The 26867-nt window shown below is 37.0% G+C and overlaps 1 protein-coding gene across 3 annotated transcripts in view; it reads right to left on the bottom strand.

Annotated features, from left to right (window-relative positions):
• Positions 1–15526: 15526 nt before the first annotated feature.
• LOC117318062 overlaps positions 15527–26867 on the bottom strand; it is a 40018-nt gene continuing 28677 nt past the window's right edge. The window contains exons 23-24 of one of the 3 annotated variants that reach the window (XR_004530293.1): positions 17610–26420; positions 15527–17522 (exon numbers count right to left, since the gene is read on the bottom strand). Coding sequence is in view for 1 of the 3 variants with exons in the window: in XM_033873064.1 (XP_033728955.1) it covers positions 24757–26420 (1664 nt within the window). In the remaining 2 variants the exon portion in view is untranslated. Of the gene's footprint in view, positions 26421–26867 lie in introns of all 3 variants that reach the window. The other 2 variants (XR_004530294.1, XM_033873064.1) reach the window with 2 other exon arrangements.

The raw sequence follows: 26867 nt of genomic DNA, 5'->3' as shown, positions 1-26867 counted from the left end.
CTTAGTCACTGTTAAATCAGATTTTTATATCCACATTGTCCACATATTTATCTTACAGCGATCTGTCCCTACATCACGAATGATCAGCCACCGTAATTCTGATACACGTATCAATAGCCCTATGGCTATTTTAGGTTTCTCGATTTCTCGCCTCTAATTGAGGATACTTTTCAGGATATTTATATGTCGCTGGTACTGTGTGCATGTTTCAATCAATTTACTTGTCACTCGTCGACGATATCGCCCGTGTGGATTTCTAGCCAAATTAATTAGTTAAATCAAAATCAATTAACGTAATATCACCATGCTTTGAAAACACAATGTGATACATCAAAGTATTGTTACATGAACAAGATAATGTCCACATCGATATAAATATGTACACATGTTTCCCCTTTAATGATGTCCCTTCATGTTTTGTATTTTCTACATTTGAATGTCTCTAACAATGCCGACGAAGTATTCCTTTGTTTCTAGTAAAGGTAATAAATCGACTTATAGTTTGATTGTTAGGCCGATCTATAAAATACTCCCACACCACCGACTCACACAGATGTCCGGCCATGTGTATATCTGTCTGTCCATCACAATGTTCTCGTCTATTCAGACCTGCCAAACAGTGCACAAACTAATGCTTATACCTTAATTTGAAATACCACGTGATAATTATCCAGGTATTTCGCCAGGTGTCAGAGAAGAGACGGCTCACTAATCGTCAAACACGATAACAAGATGGAGGCAATTAAATTACCGTGTCGCCATAAATTGTCTTATAACTAGAGTATGCTCGAACAGGTCTGCTAATTCAAATCATCTATCGAAATTCTCCAGTTAAGCGTCAATTATACCCCGAACAGATGTACGGGTGAATCCAAGTCAACTCGACCCTTGGGACACATTTCTGTTGCACTATCGGAGTCCCCACCTGACCTTTTGTGACCCCGGTTGACTTCACGTGAACTGTAATACATAGTTATTAGTCACTGCAAAGACATCGTCCCCTTGTGTGAACGCATCCTACACGTTCCGCCCTACTTAAATGTACCTGTGCAACTTGTGCTCATTGAAGACAATACTTAACAGCTTTGTCTACTGACTCACAGAACTGTTTGTGTGGGTTTTCTGGTACACAAAACTGACCTGTCCCGACAATATAGACTCGTGAACTGACCTCTCCCGACAATGTAGACTCGTGAACTGACACATCCCGACAATGTAGGTCCGTGAACTGACCTATCCCGACAATATAGACTCGTGAACTGACCACTCCCGACAATGTAGGCTCGTGAACTGACCTATCCCGACAATGTAGACTCGGGAACTGACCTCTCCCGACAATGTAGACTCGTGAACTGACCTCTCCCGACAATATAGACTCGTGAACTGACCTCTCCCGACAATGTAGACTCGTGAACTGACCACTCCCGACAATATAGACACGTGAACTGACCTCTGCCGACAATGTAGACTCGTGAACTGACCTCTCCCGACAATGTAGACTCGTGAACTGACCACCCCCGACAATGTATCCTCGTGAACTGACCACTCCCGACAATGTAGAGCCGTGAACTGACCTCCCCCGACAATGTAGACCCGTGAACTGACCTCCCCCGACAATGTAGACCCGTGAACTGACCTCTCCCGACAATGTAGAGCCGTGAACTGACCTCTCCCGACAATGTAGACCCGTGAACTGACCTCCCCCGACAATGTAAGTCCGTCAACTGACCTCCCCCGACAATGTAAGTCCGTGAACTGACCTCTCCCGACAATGTAAGTCCGTGAACTGACCTCCCCTGACAATGTAGACTCGTGAACTGACCACCCCCGACAATGTAGGTCCGTGGACTGACCTCTCCCGACAATGTAGGTCCGTGAACTGACCTCTCCCGACAATGTAGACTCGTGAACTGACCACCCCCGACAATGTAGAGCCGTGAACTGACCACCCCCGACAATGTAGAGCCGTGAACTGACCTCCCCCGACAATGTAGACCCGTGAACTGACCTCCCCCGACAATGTAGAGCCGTGAACTGACCACCCCCGACAATGTAGAGCCGTGAACTGACCTCTCCCGACAATGTAGGTCCGTGAACTGACCTCCCCCGACAATGTAGACCCGTGAACTGACCTCTCCCGACAATGTAGGTCCGTGAACTGACCTCCCCCGACAATGTAGACTCGTGAACTAACCTCTCCCGACAATGTAGACTCGTGAACTGACCCATCCCGACAATGTAGACTCGTGAACTGACCACTCCCGACAATGTAGACTCGTGAACTGACCCATCCCGACAATGTAGACTCGTGAACTGACCCATCCCGACAATGTAGACTCGTGAACTGACCACTACCGACAATGTAGACTCGTGAACTGACCACTCCCGACAATGTAGACTCGTGAACTGACCCATCCCGATAATGTAGACTCGTGAACTGACCACTCCCGACAATGTAGACTCGTGAACTGACCTCTCCCGACAATGTAGACACGTGACGCTATAATAGTTTGTGGTTGTGAGTTGACGCTATAACATTTTGCATTTGCGTGATGACACTATAACATTTTGTCCTTTTATGATGACACTATAACATTTTGTCCTTTTATGATGACACTATGACATTTTCTCCTCGTGAGTTAACGCTATAACATTTGTCCTTATTTGTTGACGCTATAACATGTTGTCCTTGTGTGATGACACTATGACATTTTGTCCTGTATGATGACGCTATAAATTTTGTCCTTGTGTGTTGACGCTATAACATTGTGTGTTGACGTCATAATAATTTGTCGCAGTTTGTTGACGGTATAACATTTTGTCATTGTGAGATGACGCTATAACATTTTGTCCTTTTATGATGACTCTATATTATTTTGTCCTTGTGTGTTGACGCTATGACATTTTGTCCATGTGTGATGACATCATAACATTTTGTCCTAGTCTGTTGACGTCATAACATATTTTGTCCTTGTGTGATGACATCATAACATTTTGTTCTTGAGGTTGACGTCATATTATATTTTGTCCGGGGACGAAAACCGAGATCTAAATATCCGGACAGAATAGAAAATGACAGAGGTGTTCAGAAATAGGCGCCATAGGTGGATGTGCAAAAATACAGGACTGAGAAAAATAAAGACTCTTCATTACACTGTAACACATTCGTCATGTCACGCGAGGTACAAAATAATACTTGCTGGAAATTCGATAAAAATGACAAAATGAAATAAAGGAAGACGCTATTTTATACTCCGCAGTACAACAGGTATGATGAGAGACTACGACATGACCAGGTACAGCGTGTCTGTGATACCTTTAACAAACCTTTTGTTGTTGGAGTGTAAGATCAGAGAACTGGTGTGTAATTTGGTGGATTGTAATGAGTGAGATTATATCGATAATACACGGAGATGTTCCGTCGACACACTACACCGCTAACTAGCTGATATAAGTAAAACGTTTGGTTATCACGGTACAGGAGTCGGGTTTCATCATAAAAGACAGATCATTTGAGGAGTCAATTCTCTTGAAAAGGAATGTGAACGTCGGGTTAAATGATATTGGGAAACAACAATAAAGGTATATAGATTATCTTTCACGAGTGTCCTACCACTAAAGTACTGAAACAGCTATTTCAAAGATGTTTTACACATATACGTTGTGTATATGATTTGCTGAGGTCGCGTATAATCTCGTGATCTCTCGTTTAGTGTGATATCCTACGCAGTAATAGACATCACGCGTTATCTCGGAATCTCTCGTTCAAAACACGATATCTGCAGTAGCAAACATCTGCACGAGTTTGTGTTTCTATATGCAGAGCGACCTAAGCTGAACGATTCCTTGCTGAAGGAATACACATGTATGATGCTATCAAGAGCGGAAAACCTTCGAGTGTATACCGCGAAAACGTCATTATCTGCAATAGTCAGTTCAAAAATGTAGCTCCCGTCGGTCTAATTAGTGACGTAATTTCAATGTGACGTCCTGTTTGTGAACGGACACGAGCGCGTTGTAAATAATGCCGAGGTATTTATCGGTTTATATAGCTTTCCTTTTACACGAGCACCAAATCAAAATTAATGTCCAATTATTACCTGGTAAATGATTCCCGCTTTCTTTGACAATTGATGTCTCGGGGGTTGTATTGCATTTTGATATACTTTCCTCGAATAACTTGATTTGACACAGTTTTTGGTAATCATAAGTGGTTTTGTTTTTGTTATCTATTTTTCTACATATTTCTCCATAAAATATGGGTAATGAACTAGATATAGATATCTACTGTGTGTTTTAATGTTGGTCGGGTATAGGAGATCAAAGCTGTAACTCTGACACCATCGTAACACAATGTAGACGGAGGGCCTGTATACCTGATACCGTATCCGTGGTAATAACTCACCCTAATTAGAGACATTCCCACCACCTCCAGGGCTATTTTATATCACAGAATCATCCCCGGAGCAGACTAAGTACCTGACAAATGATTGTATAAAATCATCTATTGTCAACTCATCTCAGAAAGGATCGACGCATCATATCTCCCCTTATAATATCATTTCAAATTAATCCACGTCTAATTTCCTCGCTGTCAGAGTTTGTAGTTGAACACAATGGAAGGCGGTCATGATAGGGTGATTGACATTGTTATGGGGATGAACGGATATCCATATGATACAGGACTTTGGATAAGGATTCGTTCTGACCGGACATCAGGAATTTGTCCGATTCTTTAGGCTTGGTGACGTCAGCGTAGTGTCTGAGGTAGGACATAATTAATGACCAACTTAATTTCTGTAAAAGGCAACACCAACTTAAATTAAAACAATCCTGTGACATCACTTTTCCCCATAGGTCCATCAAACAGCATATGAGTACCACTATTTCCCACCCAAAGAATTATATACCCGCCGCCATTTGTCATTACATGGGTTCGCATGAGGCGACTAAATTTGTGATTTTTTCTTCTTGATTCTTTCTAAACGTTTTCTTTTTAACTGTTTGTCTTGTAATTGTTCTTTGCCGAAACTACTTTCATCAGTCACTTGGCCATGGGAGCAGGGCTCCTTTTTATTATCATTAAATATATATATATCCAACTACACTGTTTACACAAATAATAGATAAATACTGTATTTTGTGGACTAATAAACATGAGCTAGAGTTTGTAATTGTTGCTTTTTTAAATATATTTTTGAAAGTGGTACTATATTTTGTAGTGCATTAAAAATTTGAAATGCACACTTATCTCGATCAAGGTATACGTAAAGACAAATCTTAATAAAAACATTTTGAGGCCTCATTCGAAATGTAATAAAAAGAAATTCAATGGTTTGCCGTTTAATATCAAATATATTTCACTCGTATGGCAGTGTTTTTTTCTTTTTCTTTTGAAGACGATACAAATTTGCAGCTAGAATTTATTTTATTTCATATATAATGATAGCTCAGTCGATGAGAGCGCCGACGACGTAACCTCCGGTGAAGATCCAAGGTGCGGGGTTCGACCCTCCCTACCCGTGTCCGTTTCTGTTTCTCCGGAACCTCAACAACAGACCAGTCTGTGCTGTTGTTGTTGTTGTTGTTGTTTCTCGTGGTAAGACAGCATGCCTTAATTGCTCTCGACGACATGCAAAGGGCCTCCCGTATTTTGTTTAGTAAGGACGTCACCAACTATTACAAAGGACCTCCCGTATGTTGTTTAGTAAGGATGTCACCAACTATTACAAGGAGGCTCCCGTATGTTGTTTAGTAAGGATGTCACCAACTATTACAAGGAGGCTCCCGTATGTTGTTTAGTAAGGATGTCACCAACTATTACAAGGAGGCTCCCGTATGTTGTTTAGTAAGGACGTCACCAACTATTACAAAGGGCCTCCCGTATGTTGTTTAGTAAGGATGTCACCAACTATTACAAAGGGACTCCCGTATGTTGTTTAGTAAGGATGTCACCAACTATTACAAGGAGGCTCCCGTATGTTGTTTAGTAAGGATGTCACCAACTATTACAAAGGGTCCCCCGTATGTTGTTTAGTAAGGATGTCACCAACTATTACAAGGAGGCTCCCGTATGTTGTTTAGTAAGGATGTCACCAACTATTACAAAGGGACTCCCGTATGTTGTTTAGTAAGGACGTCACCAACTATTACAAGGAGGCTCTCGTATGTTGTTTAGTAAGGACGTCACCAACTATTACAAGGAGGCTCCCGTATGTTGTTTAGTAAGGATGTCACCAACTATTACAAGGAGGCCCCCGTATGTTGTTTAGTAAGGATGTCACCAACTATTACAAAGAGCCTCCCGTATGTTGTTTAGTAAGGATGTCACCAACTATTACAAGGAGGCTCCCGTATGTTGTTTAGTAAGGATGTCACCAACTATTACAAAGGGACTCCCGTATGTTGTTTAGTAAGGATGTCACCAACTATTACAAGGAGGCTCCCGTATGTTGTTTAGTAAGGATGTCACCAACTATTACAAAGGGCCTCCCGTATGTTGTTTAGTAAGGATGTCACCAACTATTACAGAGGGCCTCCCGTATGTTGTTTAGTAAGGATGTCACCAACTATTACAAAGGGCCTCCCGTATGTTGTTTAGTAAGGATGTCACCAACTATTACAAGGAGGCTCCCGTATGTTGTTTAGTAAGGATGTCACCAACTATTACAAAGAGGCTCCCGTATGTTGTTTAGTAAGGATGTCACCAACTATTACAAAGGGCCTCCCGTATGTTGTTTAGTAAGGACGTCACCAACTATTACAAGGAGGCTCCCGTATGTTGTTTAGTAAGGACGTCACCAACTATTACAAAGGGCCTCCCGTATGTTGTTTAGTAAGGATGTCACCAACTATTACAAAGGGACTCCCGTATGTTGTTTAGTAAGGATGTCACCAACTATTACAAGGAGGTTCCCGTATGTTGTTTAGTAAGGACGTCACCAACTATTACAAGGAGGCTCCCGTATGTTGTTTAGTAAGGATGTCACCAACTATTACAAGGAGGCTCCCGTATGTTGTTTAGTAAGGATGTCATCAACTATTACAAAGAGGCTCCCGTATGTTGTTTAGTAAGGATGTCACCAACTATTACAAAGGACCTCCCGTATGTTGTTTAGTAAGGATGTCACCAACTATTACAAGGAGGCTCCCGTATGTTGTTTAGTAAGGACGTCACCAACTATTACAAAGGGCCTCCCGTATGTTGTTTAGTAAGGACGTCACCAACTATTACAGAGGACCTCCCGTATGTTGTTTAGTAAGGATGTCACCAACTATTACAAAGGACCTCCCGTATGTTGTTTAGTAAGGATGTCACCAACTATTACAAAGGGACTCCCGTATGTTGTTTAGTAAGGATGTCACCAACTATTACAAGGAGGCTCCCGTGTGTTGTTTAGTAAGGATGTCACCAACTATTACAAAGGGCCTCCCGTATGTTGTTTAGTAAGGACGTCACCAACTATTACAAAGGGACTCCCGTATGTTGTTTAGTAAGGACGTCACCAACTATTACAAAGGGACTCCCGTATGTTGTTTAGTAAGGACGTCACCAACTATTACAAGGAGGCCCCCGTATGTTGTTTAGTAAGGATGTCACCAACTATTACAAAGGGACTCCCGTATGTTGTTTAGTAAGGACGTCACCAACTATTACAAGGAGGCTCCCCTTCAAAATGACTCTGCCTATTCACGGGGCAATAAACACACCAAACAATCAGTCACAGATTTTATATCAATTGATATGTATTATTGATGATAATTTCAGATTACCATTCGCAAACTGAGCTGAATATAGGGTTTAGTAATAGGTATGTGGAATTTACAACATCACGATACAGGTTATGTAGAAGTGAAAAACAAACAAAAAATGGTATTAAATAAATGCCTATGTCTTTATTGGTGGTATTCACCGCCCCTTTGTCAAAGGCATATGATTATCATTAAGAACATCTTTCGACTTCAATCATCGATATCTACCTAGCCTGTAAGAGTTATTACCCTTGAGCTAGCACGCGCGGACAGTAGGAAGTACTTTGACTGAGTTAAATAAATAATGAATGAATGAATGAATGAATCAACCAATCAATCAACCAATCAATGAATCAATGAATCAATCAATCAATCAATCAATCAACCAATCAATCAATCAATTAATGTTGAAGGTGACGTTCCTCAATACCCTGGTTCACTCGTCCGTTATGGTATTGTCAATGTTTGGTTTTTGTTTTCGTTACACGGCATGGATAAGATATTGTATAGTATAAAACAATATAAAATATATATAGTATACAACATAAGATATATAATATAGTACACAACAACATAATTACACTACAACATCAAATATATTCTATAGTATAAAACATCAAATATATTCTGTAGTATACAACAACATAAAATATATTAAATAGTACACAACATAAAATATATTATATAGTACACAACAACATAACATATATTATATAGTACACGGCAACATAAAATATATTACATAGTACACAACAACACAATTACACAACAACATAAAATATATTACATAGTACACAACAACTTAAAATATATTACATAGTACACAACATAAAATATATTAAATAGTACACAACAACATAAAATATATTACATAGTACACAACAACATAAAATATATTACATAGTACACAACATAAAATATATTAAATAGTACACAACATAAAATATATTAAATAGTACACAACAACATAAAATATATTACATAGTACACAACAACATAAAATATATTAAATAGTACACAACAACATAAAATATATTACATAGTACACAACAACATAACATATATTATATAGTACACGGCAACATAAAATATATTACATAGTACACAACAACACAATTACACAACAACATAAGATATATTACATAGTACACAACAACTTAAAATATATTACATAGTACACAACATAAAATATATTATATAGTACACAACATAAAATATATTACATAGTACACAACAACATAAAATATATTACATAGTACACAACAACATAAAATATATTACATAGTACACAACAACATAAAATATATTACATAGTACACAACAACATAAAATATATTACATAGTATACAACAACATAAAATATATTAAATAGTACACAACATAAAATATATTAAATAGTACACAACAACATAAAATATATTACATAGTACACAACAACATAAAATATATTAAATAGTACACAACAACATAAAATATATTAAATAGTACACAACAACATAAAATATATTACATAGTACACAACAACATAAAATATATTACATAGTACACAACAACATAAAATATATTACATAGTATACAACAACATAATTACACAACAACATAAAATAGATTCTGTAGTATACAACAACATAATTACACAACAACATAAAATATATTATATAGTACACAACAACACAATTACACAACAACATAAAATATATTACATAGTACACAACAACACAATTACACAACAACATAAAATATATTACATAGTACACAACAACATAATTACACAACAACATAAAATATATTACATAGTACACAACAACATAATTACACAACAACATAAAATATATTACATAGTACACGGCAACATAAAATATATTATATAGTACACGGCAACATAAAATATATTATATAGTACACAACAACATAATTACACAACATAAAATATATTCTGTAGTATACAATATAGTATACAGTATAGTTGTTGTTTATAGAAACTATTTTCGATCCGTGGATATCTTAGATACATTCAGTCAAGGAAACTGTTACAAAAACAGCGACGTCTTCTTCTTAGAATCTACATCACGTGGTACACATGTCATTAGTAAATGTTAGTATCTTTATCGTGGCTCAACTGCCCAATACGATCATGTTACTGCATAATTCAATATTTGACCAAGTTTTCTTACAAAACAGTCACCAAACGGGAAATTTTGATATGTTAACTACAATACTTAACGCCTTCACCTGTGTATCATCATTTAGTAACTTATTGGTATGGTGGCTGATTTGTGCCATTTTCGCTTTTTCGCTTTTTCGTGTTAGTTTAACGCGAAAAAGCGAAATTTTAACATTAGATTTTCGCTTTTTCGCGGTTTTTCCATGGCGAAAAAGCGAAAAAGCGAAAAAGCGAAAATGGCACAAATCAGACACCATATATTGGTGTGCTTAATATTTTTTAACTATTCAGGAATGCCTGTTTGAACCTGATTCAATGTTCGAAATTTAAACGTACCACGTAGTTGATCGTGAATTGCGATATTATTTTGCTTTATGTATGCACCGGCGCCTTCTTAAAGCAACTGGATCAACAACTATGATGTAAAACGTAAGTTGTTTGTATTCGTTAAACGCGATGCTGTTGTGATATTGTAATCTTGTCGATATTAATGTTTTTGTAACAAGATTATAGACTAACCAAATGATGATTATTAGTTATTAACCTAAACACCACAATATCACTATTTTCGACAGTATTGTATTGACTATGTAATGGTGATGTAGCCCATTTGATGATACCGAAGATGAACTATCTATCTTTCGGTTTTAAGGTGAGTTAAAACTTTGGATTATCGAAAAAACAAAATAAGTTTTATTTGTCTACAATTTTGTTAATAAGATGATAAGTAACTAGATAATACTGCCTTGACAGAAAATCAAAGCATTTCAAAGACTTGTTTGGTCACGAATACCTCAAAATTTCAAAACAATCTCTTTTGAACTTGTTATCAGAGTTTTTGTCATGGTTGCTACTCCATGAAAGATTCAATAGACAGCATTACCTATCGTTGCATTCGCCAAATGAATGACTAAAAAAACAAGCAAAAATGAATAAATCATTATATATTCACAGTAGTTAAATATTATCCATGTACAATTTATACTGAACATTGTAAGGCTTTAATGATACAAAAACTTCATAATTGGTGTCAAAATGTGTTTCAAAATTGATATGTCTTTTGAGGTTGTGAAAATAAAGGGCACAAAAATTGGCCTTTTCTTACTTAATTGTAGGACAGTAATATCTCTTGCGTGTGTTGGGATTTCTCCATCCTACTATCAAGATAGAGAACGAACCTATTGACGCATTCTAGTACTCGGATTGGAGATTACGTAATCCTAATACCTGTACCTTGTCATAAAGACAATGGTCGGCAGTATGATATAGAATCTTTCATTCCAGAGGAATGTGAAAAATTCAAATACTAAAAGTGTTCTTAAAAATCCGGGATGCATTTTTAAGATATGACAGAAAGATCGATCTTTTCTAGAAAACCGGGGTACACAACTTTTCGATGTAGTAGAATACTCCAATATGATTTATTTATAGAAACGTTTAGACAATATCTACTTAAAAGGAATGTCTTTACAAAACTTATCAACCCGATTAAAAGACTAGGATATGGAAAAATTCTAAAATATTTTCAATAAAATTAATAAATAATAAAAGATAAAACACTCAAAAGTGTACTTATCATCAGCAATGACGACAGATACTATTTTGTAGAAATTCTAAAGTATTTCATGATGTACTGGTATAATGCCAAATGATGAACATACTTCCTGTCCAACTTTTGCAGTGGATAAAATCGTGTATATAAATTGTATACATATGTTGAACAATTACTGTGTTATACACGGAAAAGTTCAGAAAATTTAAATTGAATACCATCTCTAATTATCTAAATTTTCTCTAATCATCATTTTTTTTTTCAAGAACTTGTGATTAGGTACCAAGAGATGTGAGAGGGTTCCCGATTGAAATAAAGAGGATATCGAATAGCTTCCTGATAAACATACCATATATTTTAGGAATATGACGGAAAAATTGATATTTTTACAAGCGCGAGTGAAGAACATCGGTATGTATCATCTTGTTGTTCATTTTTCAAAAAACGAACAGAGCGAAACATGAATGTGTCAAAAAAATCATGAATGACGATGAACAGCAAAATCGTCGTGTCCTTAAAACGTTACGCTTGACAATAATACGACGCTCTTTGGTAAAATACAGAAGTACAGAAAATTACCACTTAACCTGTACCTTCACTTTATTTTTGTCTAACCAATATTATCGGCGAATTTCAATAAGGTGAATAGAAAGTAAACAAAATAATTACTAATGATCTTATACTCGGAATGCTAATGATGATGTAAGATTTTTGATCAATTTGCCAATTTCTGATATTTCACTGGTGAATTCCTAATAAAATGATTACTACACATGTCATGTAAAAATGGATCCTATTTAACACCATAAAGTGACCCGTGCTGTAATGCATGATACCATATCGTAAGTGTAATTTGATATACATATAAAGAGTCCGGCTATAAACATGATAGAGGACGGTGAAAAGCGAACACTCCTAGATAAACTGTATCTATACAGAAATGGTTGATCACCATTACTAAAGCAGACCTGTCCATCAATGACGCAAATATACTTGGCTGAAACGAACAAATAATCAGAATACGACCGTTTCTTTGTTCAAACAAGAAGGGGCCGCGGTGGCCGAGTGGTTAAGGTGTACCGACACTTTAACACTAGCCCTCCACCTACTGGGTTGCAAGTTCGAAACCTACGTGGGGCAGTTGCCAGGTACTGACCGTAGGCCGGTGGTTTTTCTCCGGGTACTCCGGCTTTCCTCCACCTCCAAAACCTGGCACGTCCTTAAATGACCCTGGCTGTTAATAGGACGTTAAACAAAACAAACCAAACAAACAAAAGTGTTCAAACAAGGGAATCAGGATCAACAAGGACTGGAACGATGAGAGTTGTGATCATAATTATAACTGAAATGATTCTAGTCCTTGAATTGGTACCGTCAGCCGTAAGCGATGTATTCTTGAAATGGACATCAACATTTGCTACATTTTGTGGAATATCATCAGTGAACAATACGAGTATAAGATGGTTACTGTGATCATGTGATCCTGTTTGGATAAGCGACACTGATGTTTGATTGTTTTTCAACAACAGCAAGATCAGATGTCGAAATAATATAAACCAAACTTTCAAAATTGACAAAACAAAGAGAAAAAAAATAAACATACAGATTTACATGGGGTTCCTTGAAGCAATACAAGGATAATAAGACCAGGTGTTGCGGAAGAGTAAACGTCATCTGCTTCATTGACGACACCCGCTATACAAATCTAAGTCAAACTGACGACAACCGCTATACAAATCTAGGTCAAACTGACGACAACCGCTATACAAATCTAGGTCAAACTGACGACAACCGCTATACAAATCTAGGTCAAACTGACGACAACCGCTATACAAATCTAGGTCAAACTGACGACAACCGCTATACAAATCTAGGTCAAACTGACGACAACCGCTATACAAATCTAGGTCAAATCGGTGTTAAGTCACCTTGGAGCTAGGTGGTGACAACGGAACCTAAAGGTAAATTAACATTCATCAAAACCGTCTGGCTTCACATCGCATGAAGAAATATAATATTTCCAAATGTTCACATAGCATTTCCCATGGTCTTCATCAACCTGCATCTCTTGAAACCCGGCGTTGTTATTTTCTCTGTAGGTGACATACCCTGTGTGCAAGCTGCATCCATGCTTTCGAAGGCTGCAGTATGTTTGTGCTTGACTCCTTTTGATAGTGCGGAACTGATGCCGGCAAAGACACACAAACGGTCACACTATACTGACAAACGAGTAAAGCCTATCGTCCCAACCCGAAAATAGTGGTGAGGGTTAACGGGGAGCAGTCACTACCATGTTAAAGTCGACTCTGGTATGTCTCGACCAAGAGACGGAATCCATAGTCATCTTAACAAGGGCGAAAGCTTAATTGAAGGTCAGATGAGATGTAGTGTCAAGGGAGGCATTAGCAAGAAATGCTGTTTATGAAGAAAGGCTCATATCCCCAATCTAGCTGCCTCTTACAAAAACAACAAAGGATACTGACGTGAAAACCATGGCGACTCCTGAAAAAGTATCAGGAGAATGAGACCAAGTGTTCCGCGAGATTATGCGTCTTCGACAGCAACCGCCATACAAATATGTCGAATGTCGAATCCGGGTTATTTATGTTAATTACTCCGAAAGTAGACTTCTGTCTATGAACAACCCGTTGAATTTTGAATCAACTAAGATATCGTCGTTATGCGGACTACAAAACTTCTCAAGACGGTAGTGGGAACTTACACGAGACACGATCTTTGGACAGGACAACCAGCTAGTCAGGAGTAGAAGAGTCCAGGGTAGCGACAGAAAGATTGATGACTGTGTATGATCTCTGAAATATCCAAAATAATGATATCTAGACAAGAGCAGAAACCGACCTTGTCATGTGGACATTGCTGATTAGGAATGGCAAAAAGGTTAGCGATGATAGACAACTGACAAAGCTGGAAAGAGGAAAGTGGTCCAACATGACATCAGTTAAATTGGATAAGAGATCGGAGAAAGCAGCGTCGTGGGTATAGGGCACGTGTTTGAGACAGTGACGTGGTCTGGCAACTCAACGGAAACAGTTCCATCTGAAGTCAGTTTTCGACAAACTGCAATTAGCAAATAATCTTCATATAAGGGGTCGCTTAGGATGCCAACTGTCCTTTGTGGGACAAACCAGGCACATTCTACCTACATGTACCTACTCTACGCTTAAAGGAATGACACAAATGGAGACCTGACAAAGTCTTGAGCGAACCTGTGGACAGAAAACCAGCTAAGGGTCAATTTGCATGTCCTGGAGAGGTAAGCAAAGGAGTTATACATTGTTATTGAATTCTGGACGAGAGCAAAGAACGAAAATGTTCACAGTTGAGTTGATAGTACCCTAGGAGGAACGATGATAGGAGGTATGGGAAGAAAGCACATACAGAGAGTGGAAAAAGATATAAAATCGGAGAGATGAAAAGTTGAGGTCTTCTCTTTGGAGATAGTTTGCCGTGGACCTTCTGCAGCATACCCGGGGATATTAAAATAATTTTCTCGGAAAAAGGTTAAGTGAAGACACTAGAAAGCAGCTAGCTGTTGACTGTCGAGGGTGCATGGGGAACGATCCAGCTGAGTATGGCAGAGAAGTAAAGAGAAGTAAAGAGGAGCTGAAAGCATCCACAAACGTGCAATCATCTGGATCTGCCTGATGTCTGGTAATCATTTTAAAATGCTCTGTGCGAAATGGACTGTTTTATTTGAACCAGTCTGGTCTTGGCCTTTGACCCTAGCTAAGTTTGAAATAGCATTACACAGAACAAGTTTCATGGACAGAGGAAAATAGATGAGGACAAAATTACAGTACATTACCCTCTTTCGGTCATTTTTGTTTTCCTTATCAGACGTACTGGCACAATTAGAAACCAAGGGGAATCATCTATAAAGTTTGAGGAAAATCCTATTAGTAATTCTAAAGAAATATTGAAAACAAAAAGTGAGAATAGAGGAGAACCACGGACGATGGGTAATTTGAATAGCTGCTCCACCCGATATGGATCAAGTAAAAAAAAAAAAAAAAAAAGAAGAAAAAAAAAAGACAAAGTAAACACAAACCGAATTTATTGCTAAAAATAGATGTTGAAAACAGCAATGTTAATCATAGTGTTAACGAAGTCCACATACATGTATTCATCACTTTACAATAAGAAGTATCAACATCTCAGGATAACTAGTGTTCTGTCTTATATCACCCCACAAACTCTCACTATACAGTAGTGATCCAAGTGGTAAAGCAAGTTATTACACGTTACGTAAAAATTCTTTCTCGTAATATTCAGCCCTATTTTGACTCCATAACTGGTATCTTTGTATTCTGTAATAAAGTGCTATGTTCAGAAAAAAAACTAAATCAGGTTCATCATTTTGAATCTCAAGGCAAGCCCTTTGTGTTTTCACTCAAAGAATAATGAAAACTTGAATAAAATAAGGCCCAAAGGGCCTTCATCGTTCACCTGTTATTCACTACTTTAATGATTCAAGGCATTTAAGATAATCAAAAGATGTTTTGGTGATTAAGCTAAGATGGCATCGAGCAGCGGTCAAGGTCGTTTCTATTTCACAAACTATACAAGAGATTCCATCCCAGGAAGAAAGTAGTTAAACGTCTAGATTTTAGGCCTTTTAGTAAACCAGGAGAATCTAAATATGTTTGGCTTTATACCCCACAACCTATAGCTAAAAATTACAATTGCGGGACTTTGCTTAATCAGAAGTTATTTAGAAGTTGTTGAAGTGAATCAACAGCTTTGACATCTGTGACCTTGAATCTTTGGTCAAGGTCATTTCTTTACCAAAAATTTGTCGAAGTTCATATCAGGAAACTGCAAGCTAAATATCTTCATTTTATGATATTTAATAACTGAAAAGAAGTTATTTTAATCGTTTCAACAATTTTGACCCGGGTGAGCTTGAATATGGGTCAAGGTCCTTCCTTTTTTGGTCTTCATACCAAAAACTTACTAGCCAAGTATCTTAATTCTGTGATCTTCAGTTTTGAGAAGAAACGGATGGATACCACACCACGGCATAAGCTCAGTTAACTTTCGGTCAGGTGAGCCAATAAAAGCTGGATGTAATCTCTTGGAGTCCCCTCAAAAAAATATTCGCAGTAACAAAAATATTCTATAAACAGCACATCTGTTTCTTACTTTGATATCCTGCTCAACTATGACTATTGAAAACAACTGATTGAGCATTTCACAACACTTTTAACATGCCTTCTGTATATTTTGGCCAATGACAAATCAAGCAAGGAAAATCAAAATGACCAGATTTTATTTGAAGTTATGACATCGGCTTCAGAAAAAAAAAATACAGCATTAGGCTAAATTACATTACCCTGTTATAAAGTATCAACTAATTTGTTCTTGTGTGTTATCACATCAGTGGATATTGAAATAAACAATTAAATAGAAAAGTCTATTGAAAATGATCATGAAACATTTTTAAAAACCATAAGATTGGCAATTTTCATGATTTTTTCCCTTTTATTCAAACTTTTCCCTTCAAATCTTATGATAATAGTAATATACTCAAATATGGAACAACAAATATCAAATAATGATTACAATACTAGCATTACAAGCTGTCACTATCACAACATATTTATATAATCTCACCCACGTATACTGTATTAAAATGTTCTCTAGAAAGCGGTAACACTAGAGCCTGGAGTAACAGATACACATTACAGTCAAGGTTGTGTGTTACGAACACCCACCACTAGAATCTGGCAACACAACAGACACATTTGTACACAACAAATTAAAAAGGACCTGGGTCACCAACACTAGACTGTAGATTCACTTACAACACCAGACCCTGGATTCACTTACAACACTAGACCCTGGAGTCACTTACACACAACACTAGACCCTGGAGTCACTTACACACAACACCAGACCCTGGAGTCACTTACACACAACACTAAACCCTGGAGTGTCTTACACACAACACTAGACCCTGAAGTCACTTACACACAACACTAGACCCTGGAGTCACTTACACACAACACTAGACCCTGGAGTCACTTACAACACCTGACCCTGGAGTCATTTACACACAACACTAGACCCTGGAGTCACTTACACACAACACCAGACCCTTGAGTCATTTACACACAACACTAGACCCTGGAGTCACTTACACACAACACAAGACCCTGGAGTCACTTACACACAATACCAGACCCTGGAGTCACTTACACACAACACTAGACCCTGGAGTCACTTACACACAACACTAGACCCTGGAGTCACTTTCACACAACACCAGACCCTGGAGTCACTTACACACAACACCAGACCCTGGAGTCACTTACACACAACACCAGACCCTGGAGTCACTTACAACACCAGACCCTGGAGTCACTTACACACAACACTAGACCCTGGAGTCACTTACACACAACACTAGACCCTGGAGTGTCTTACACACAACACCAGACCCTGGAGTCACTTACACACAACACTAGACCCTGGAGTCACTTACACACAACACCAGACCCTGGAGTCACTTACACACAACACTAGACCCTGGAGTCACTTACACACAACACTAGACCCTGGGGTCACTTACACACAACACTAGACCCTGGAGTCACTTACACACAACATTAGACCCTGGAGTCACTTACAACACCAGACCCTGGAGTCACTTACAACACCAGACCCTGGAGTCACTTACACACAACACCAGACCCTGGAGTCACTTACACACAACACCAGACCCTGGAGTCACTTACACACAACACCAGACCCTGGAGTCACTTACACACAACACTAGACCCTGGAGTCACTTACACACAACACTAGACCCTGGAGTCACTTACACACAACACTAGACCCTGGAGTCACTTACACAAAGCACCAGACCCTGGAGTCACTTACACACAACACCAGACCCTGGAGTCACTTACACACAACACCAGACCCTGGAGTCACTTACACACAACACTAGACCCTGGAGTCACTTACACACAACACTAGACCCTGGAGTCACTTACACACAACACTAGACCCTGGAGTCATTTACACACAACACTAGACCCTGGAGTCACTTACACACAACACTAGACCCTGGAGTCACTTACACACAACACTAGACCCTGGAGTCATTTACACACAACACTAGACCCTGGAGTCACTTACACACAACACTAGACCCTGGAGTCATTTACACACAACACTAGACCCTGGAGTCACTTACACACAACACTAGACCCTTGAGTTTCTTTCACAGAACAATAGTCACTGGGCAAACAGGAGATACATTTTCACATAACACTAGGCCCTCTGGGAGTACCTTACACACAACAATAGGCCAGCGAGTCACTGAAACACAACCTCAGATCATGGAAACAATACCACATATTAATATTAAAATCTGTATTCCACACCACAGACAACACTTGGCCCTGTGAACTCAGGAGCTACATTTTCACAAAACAAAATACCCTGGAGTCACTTACACACAACATTAGACCCTGGAGTCACTTACAAACAACACCAAGACTCGGGAGTCACTTTATTCAACAATACCATTGTCCTTTTTATTAAAGCTTTACTTCAATACACCAATCTAGTTTCTTTGATAAAAAATTATATGAATCGTACTTTTAAATCTTATTAGTAATTTTTATACAAAACTAACTTTCAATTTTTAAAGAGCCTAATCATGAGGAACAACAGGTCAAGAAAAATCCTAGGTCCGAAGTCCCCAAGGGCCAAAGTATCTGGTGACTACATGCCCAATTAGCAAGTGCAAATTTTTTTTGTAATTTTTACCCTTTCCTTAAAGTTATTCAAGATACTACTAATTCAGTTGACCTAGACTCTCATTTTTGGACATGTACTTAAAAACCCAAACTTGTCTGAAGGACCAGTGATGATTTAATTTTCCTGCCCAAGACAAAATCCATTGTGTTTTCAATACCAAGAATTTCAGCACAAGTTAAAAAGTTTGGCCATCTTTGATTTACAAATTTATAATTTTGTGATGTCGCTGTAGAATCAGGTTATGACTTCATAGACTTACTATGTACTCACTTAACCAAAACTATATATATATAGAGCGAGAAAAAAGTTTGTGTCCATGTAGAGTTGGATATATATATATATGTACAAAAAAAAACTTAACGACAAACTTTCTCGTACTTTCATAACTTGTCCTTTCAAAAATACACTGTCCGCAGGAGCAGCAATAACTGTGGAAGCACTAGAAAGTTTGTTGTTAAGTTTTATTTGATTTTTTTTATATATATTTATATTTATAGACATTATAATAAGTTAAACATAACACAACAAAACCAGATAAGCAGAAAACCTTTAAGTCCAGATTTAGTCATACACAACTTACATAACATTATACGACAGACACATAATACATTCCCCAGAACTCCGATCACAGAGACACATTTGTCACAACATTATTCTGTTGTTTTGTCAACAATCACATTTAACTGTGTTATATAGCATTTTATGCCTGGAAAATTGCCAATCTGATAATATAATATCAATAATAAACCTTTGTCTTAAAATGAAAACACTAAATAAATTTTACACAATTCATTGAATTGATTGGTAACATAAAACTTTACAATCCTTTTCACAAGTTTTTCTGGTTGTCATGGTTTTTCTAATTGTGATGGAACAGTTGCGATAAAAAGAGGGTAGCTACAATGTTAGTTACACTCATAGATAATGAAAGTTTAACTAAAGTACAGCATTAATTTCTGGAAACGGCAGGCATATACGAAAACATGTTCTGATAATGAAAGTTTCACTGACAGAGAATTTGATCATACAGAATGTTCTGATGTTTTGATAATGAGAATTTTACCAACTGGGAAAGTTTTCATACAGAATGTTCTGATGTTCTTAGAATGCGTTTTATTGACAAAGAATTTTATCATCCAGAATGTTTTGATAACAAGGATTTTACTGAAGGATAGTTTGATCATAAAGAATGTTCATATGTTCTAATAATGAGAAATCTTCTGACGGAAAATTTGATCATACAGAATGGTCTGATGTCCTAATAATGATGGAGAATTTGATTATACAGAATAATCTAAATGTTCTGATAATGAGAATCTTATTGACAGAGTTCTAACAATGAGAGATTTACTGATGGAGGATTTGATTACACAACATATGTTCTGATAATGACAGTTAACGTTCCACTTACAAAGAATTTGATCACACAGATGTTCTGATGTTCTGATAATGAAAGTTTTTCTGGCGGAGAATTTGATCACACAGCATGTTCTTGATAATGACAGTTCACAAATGGAAGTATTTGATCATATATAACTAAACATTTACACATTTTTGCACATATACCTAAATGTTATTATATTTAATATTTGCAAACATATCCATATATAAATATAATTTGCACATAAACCTAAAACAATATACTGAATTTCATTTGTGGTAAAACCAACTTTCTCGGTCAAGAATTATCACAGAGAACCAAAGTTCAGTTAAATACCAAGGACAGTGAAACTATCCAACAGAGATAGGAAATAAAAACAGACATTATTAATTGGACCCTAAATACATCAAGGATATTTGTCCAGATTAGACTCTGATTTAAAAAAGCTGTCATTATCACCGAGTAAAATCAGAAAAAAAATCAACAACCTAAGACAAATTTAACATTATGAATGATAAAGTACAAGATTTCTAAAAATGCCACAGCGTAACACTGCTGAAGGTTCAACAAGAGATCTAGATGAAACAGAAATCCCCAGCTGCCGAGGGTTTCCACAAACAAGGATGTTATTTAACTGGCTCTAAACGTGATGATATACCTATTATCAGCCACAAAGCAATTTGACATACTGTAAATGTATAAATTTTGGTGTACTCAAATTTTCAAATTACAGCACATTAGCGCAATAAGAAGTGCATTCTCATATTTTCTGCAGAAATAGTACAAAGATAATGTAATCTATACTTATAAAATATGTACTTTACAGTTTGTTGATAGTAATTTTCTGAGACAGACAACGGACACCTGAAAATAGTCAATTCCCATCAATAGTTATATCTACTCCCATCAATAGAGTTATATCCACTCCAAGTGATAGGCGAGGGACAAAAACTACTCGGTCGGTAAAAGGCAAAACAACTGTATGACAAAGACGATGGTAATTAAACATGATTACATAATCTATCATTATTATACTACAGGACTATGCAAAGTTCAAATTAACCAATATATTAAGGACAGGACCTTAAATAACAGCTTCACCATAAACTTTGAAATGGTCAAGTTTCTTAAAATGATGTGTATTTATCACTTAAAATGTGAAGTAGATGTATTTGACCTGATAAGCACATCTGCCACATATACAATTATGAGCGCATCCCCACATTTTTTTCAGGAAAAGAAGATGTGTGAAACATCTAAAAACTTTTTTACTGCACTGATCTGCCAATATGATATTCTGACTTTTAACTGCAAGACTCCGGATAGTTGTCTCGAGATAAATGCATGTATATGTAAATGAATAAAAGAACAATTTTTTGCTTTAACATGGACCATTTTCCCTGCACATGGTTTTGATTAAACACATCACTTTTGTGTTTTTGTTAGTGAACTCTGCGCTTATTATTATTAGTTACAATCCTGTATGTCAAGTAGAATTTCAAAATAAATGTCCATTAACACTTCGGCATTTGCACGCCTCGGATACTTTCAAATGTCTTGGCCGTTGCTCACAAAGCCTTCAATCATAGAACATGGCTTTATACGTCATGTCATGTAAGCCACAGCCTTCGGCCCACGCCAGCCGAAGGGTTTATGGTTGTTATTTCAACTACTACCAAAAATACTACTCTTTCTGTATCTTATTGTATTTTCGAGTACTGTTTATACATCATGTGATTGTATTTGTATTCTCTGTGTCTTGATAAAGGGGCGGATTGTCTCGAAAATTTGATGTTTCTCGTGTCCACACTGTTAGAATTACTTCTTTGCCCCATATATATATATATACCTGTACTCCTGAAAAAGTTTCAGATATACAATGCTTGACTTCACAAAGATAGCAATAAGTTTACATAGGAAAACTTCCATTTAAAGTATTAAGACTGCACATTCCAGTTTGATGAATATTTTTGTTGCCAAAATTACCACTTTTATTGAATACACATCCTCGTCCTGCGTGAGTCTTTGTCATTAGTGTACAACTTTCATTGATTTTGTTTTCAACTTTCGCATAGTCCTGGATTGATACAACATAACATGTACATTATCATATATCATGATGAATGATTCAAGCATTTAAAATTCATAGCAGTAAAATAAATATATTTCCACAGGAGAAAAAGAGCCAAGATTTAGAGTAGCATCTCCGTTAAACACAGATTAGGTGATTCTCTTCAGATGACGTCTAGTCAATAAAACTCGACTGCCAGAGTGTGTCAATATTATAAGTGACCTATGGTGTATACATTACTGTAAAACATGTAGGTAATTATCATACTCAAAACCAAGATACATACAGCTAATATATGTATATAGTTATAAATGTGTAACTGTATGTATTCAGTAACTGTATGTAGTATCTGTATGTAGTATCTGTATGTATTTAGTAACTGTATGTACCTAGTAGGTGTATGTAACAAGTAGGTGTATGTAACAGGTAACTGTACATAGCAACTGTATCTTGTTTTTAATAATTTAATAGATTTAATGTTTCAGAATTGCCTTTGTGGGAAGTGTGAGAGGCACTTGTATTAATGATGGTTGGTGGGGATAAAGTTCCATTTTTATAGTATTTCTTATACTAAATATATTTTAATATTTGATGGGGGGTGGAGAAGCCTCTCACTCCTACCACACCGATAATTTTGGAACAAACAAACCTCATCTAAAACCACAGCAGGACGACATATAAACCTAAGCAAAAAAATAAAAGAGTATAATTTTATTCCTACATTCATGATGAAATGGACAAAATCAAAACCATTGTCTGAGCAACTGTTAGGTATCAAATATTAAACATAATGTAGCCAAGTATCTTAGTGGTTGGCTAGGGTGTACATTTTGTAATATCGCATCCAAAAATTAGCACCATCATTGATATTGGTGATGGAAGAAAAGTTTTACATTTGGAGGAAATTGTATCGTTATACAGGGACATCCACTTTTATACACATAGCTTAGCAGACAAATATCAAGATCAAGATTACCTTTTTTGAAAGTTAGGAGACATAATTATATAAATCAACCTTTCCTGTGTAAAATTCTACCTGTGCTAACATACCTATGACTTGCAGTGTTATCACTGTACATGGTGTGTTAAAGAAATTAAAATCAAAACAATGTTACATGAAAATCCTTAAATCTAAAATTATTACTATGCTCCATTTTGCTAAAATAAGTACAATTTTTCATATGAACTTACAGTAAAAAAATAAAATCCCAAAGAAATAGTTTACAAGCTCAGCAACTTTCAAAATAAAAATAAAAAAATAGTTAAAAGCCCCCAAGAAATAGTTACATCAAAAACTGCTGACAGACTCAGTAATTTTAAATAATATAATATAATGAAGCTTTAAAATAACAAAAATATCTGATCTTACCATATAAATTAAATATCTCCACCTTTGGCACCTAACTACAACACCTTTTCTTTACCGGTACCTGTCCAGTAACTGATCAGAAAATTCTGCACAAAATCTTAATTCAAAAACCAAAAATTTAAAAAGTAAAAATAATAATTTCAGTGCTCAGTATGATAATGTACTGTTAAAAATTATGCCTGGTTAAATAATTTCCAGAAGTGTTAGTAATGACAAGCTTCTCTAAAACAATGAGTTGACCAATACTAGCCAATCAAAAGCACTGTTCTATACACAGGTATCAGAAACAATATGTTGTATGCAAAAGTGATTGTGAACAAAGTGATGGAACTTGAAAATGGCAAATCAAGGCGGAATATTAGGAGAGTAAGATGATAATTCTGAGACATTTGATAATTTTATCAACATTTTTACTCCAAAGTAGGTGTTGGGAAACGAAGGTATAATGGTGATTATGAGAACAAATACTGACTATAATAGTTTACTGTCAATGATCTGACAAAAATTTGATGTCAATGTACACATTATATGCAGGTATCTAAGCTGTATTCAACAATTAAGTTCTAATAAAATTCATTGCCCACTACTTTAAAATATTGCTTTATTTCACCTGTGGAAAATAGTTATTATAAATATCAAGTATAAATATATAATATATTATATGTGTATAAAGCTTTCACACGAAGAATGAGTCCCCATGTGAACTGTCATCCTCACCACTCCGTGTCCGACCCGAGATCACCGGACCAGATTCCACAGTCAAGTCAAGTTCTACAACTGGTGCAGAACCCTCTGCGGCCGTAACCACATCATCCACACCAAAAACTGTTTCTTTCCTCCGCGGCCGACTCCGGTGACTTTGGATTTGACCCTGACGTTGTTCAGAAGGACCAGCATTAAAGCTGCTTATTTGTCCAGGCCGAAAATCAATTAGTGTTTCCCGTGGACCTACTCTAGGTCTTGGTTCCACATTAAATTCTGGTGTTTCTATGTCAGTAACTTGGAGTGGAGCACACACTGTTTCTGAAGCTCCATCTGTATTTTCATTGGCACTTTGTATTTGTGAATTATATGTTGTTTCTGTCGGTAGGAAGATTTTATCTGAATTCTTTGCACGTGCTGAAAACAAGCGAGGCGGACTTGAACCATTTGCATCCTCACCGATGTCATCTGTAAAGTGCTGTTTTGACCCCTTTTCCTCATTAACTGTATTATGCAAAAAGGATTGCAACTGATATGTATCACAAGAATCAAACTGGTCAGGCAGTGAGTCAGGGGTGTCCTGGTCCATGTGGCTGGCCACATACTGCTGCAGTGTACTTGTGGGCAGAAGTTCATCCAAATTGTCAAAGTCTAGCTCCAGAGGTCTTTCTGGAGTAGCACCATCCTCCTCTACAGAGGAATCTGGATTAGAGTCTGTTGAATCTGTAATGTGGGTCTCAACCATCCGCTTCATTTCCGCAGAAATGTGAACGAGGTTTTCTGCCATCTGGGAAAGGGACATTTCTCCAGAGTCGTCTGATCCCTGTGGACCTTTTGTGTGATCATAAAGTGATGTTAATACCTTCGTCTCCCCTTTAAGACTTGACGTCGAGGAAGTCATCTCCCAGGATGGTTTGGTGTCATGGCTTCTGTCCCCTGCGGTGGGATTTTCGTGTTTGTTACTAGCACTTGTGAAGAGGTTTGTAGGGTAGGCCCATGGCTGTTGTTGACTGGTCTGCAGATTGTCAGGGCTGACCAGCACAAAAACATTGTCCTCATCTTCAACTGGTGTGTTAGCCGCCAATATGCCCCTAATTGATGGCCTCTCCTGCTTTTGGTCCCGAAACAGACTCAGATTTTTGCCTTGAAAGTCACGTGTCTTATCTGCTTCACCTGTGTTGATGTTAGACACAGACAAGTCTTTGATTATACCGAAGCAACCCGGATTCTGATGGGGTTGATGAGCGACCGGCTGGTGTTGCTGGTAGGTGTTAGGGGATGGGACTAGTGAGACCGGTGTAGGACCAGACTGATTTGGCATTGTGTACACATTCGATATTGTCCCTATACATTCACTTGGTGAGTCAGACTCTGAAGACAGAGTAGACAGAGAAGGTGGTGGAGCTCTACACCCAATGCTGCAGTCATCATGGAGTAGGTCTTCCACACTCTTGTTTGGGACTCGACTCACCACTGTGGATGTCGCCTCATCAAATCGACTCTGACTTTTCTTACGGCGGTGTTGAGCATAGGGAGAAAGTGACTCCTGAGGTGTCATTTGACGTGGTTGTTGGGGTGACACAGGGGCTGTTAGTGTGGCACTTTTGGGCAACATTAATTTGGCATCAGGAGGCAAATCTGCAAAATAAATCAAAATAAATAAAAATAAATCAAAATAAATCATACTAATAAATCAAAATAAATCATACTAATAAATCATACTATACTAATAAATCATACTATACTAATAAATCATACTATACTAATAAATCATACTAATAAATCATACTAATAAATCATACTATACTAATAAATCATACTAATAAATCATACTATACTAATAAATCATACTAATAAATCATACTAATAAATCATACTAATAAATCATACTATACTATAAATCATACTATACTAATAAATCATACTATACTAATAAATCATACTAATAAACAAAGGTTGATTGAGTGCTTTAGATATTCACTGGTTGGTTAAAAAAGGAGAGCACAATTAACAAACATGGAAATCCAACATTTCTGTTCGAACATAAATTGATAATTTGAAAACGAATGATAGAACATACAGAAA

The sequence above is a fragment of the Pecten maximus genome, chromosome 19 (genome assembly GCF_902652985.1).
Source record: "Pecten maximus chromosome 19, xPecMax1.1, whole genome shotgun sequence".
Classification (NCBI taxonomy): Eukaryota; Metazoa; Mollusca; class Bivalvia; order Pectinida; family Pectinidae; genus Pecten; species Pecten maximus.
This window is presented reverse-complemented; position numbering and strand designations above follow the sequence as displayed.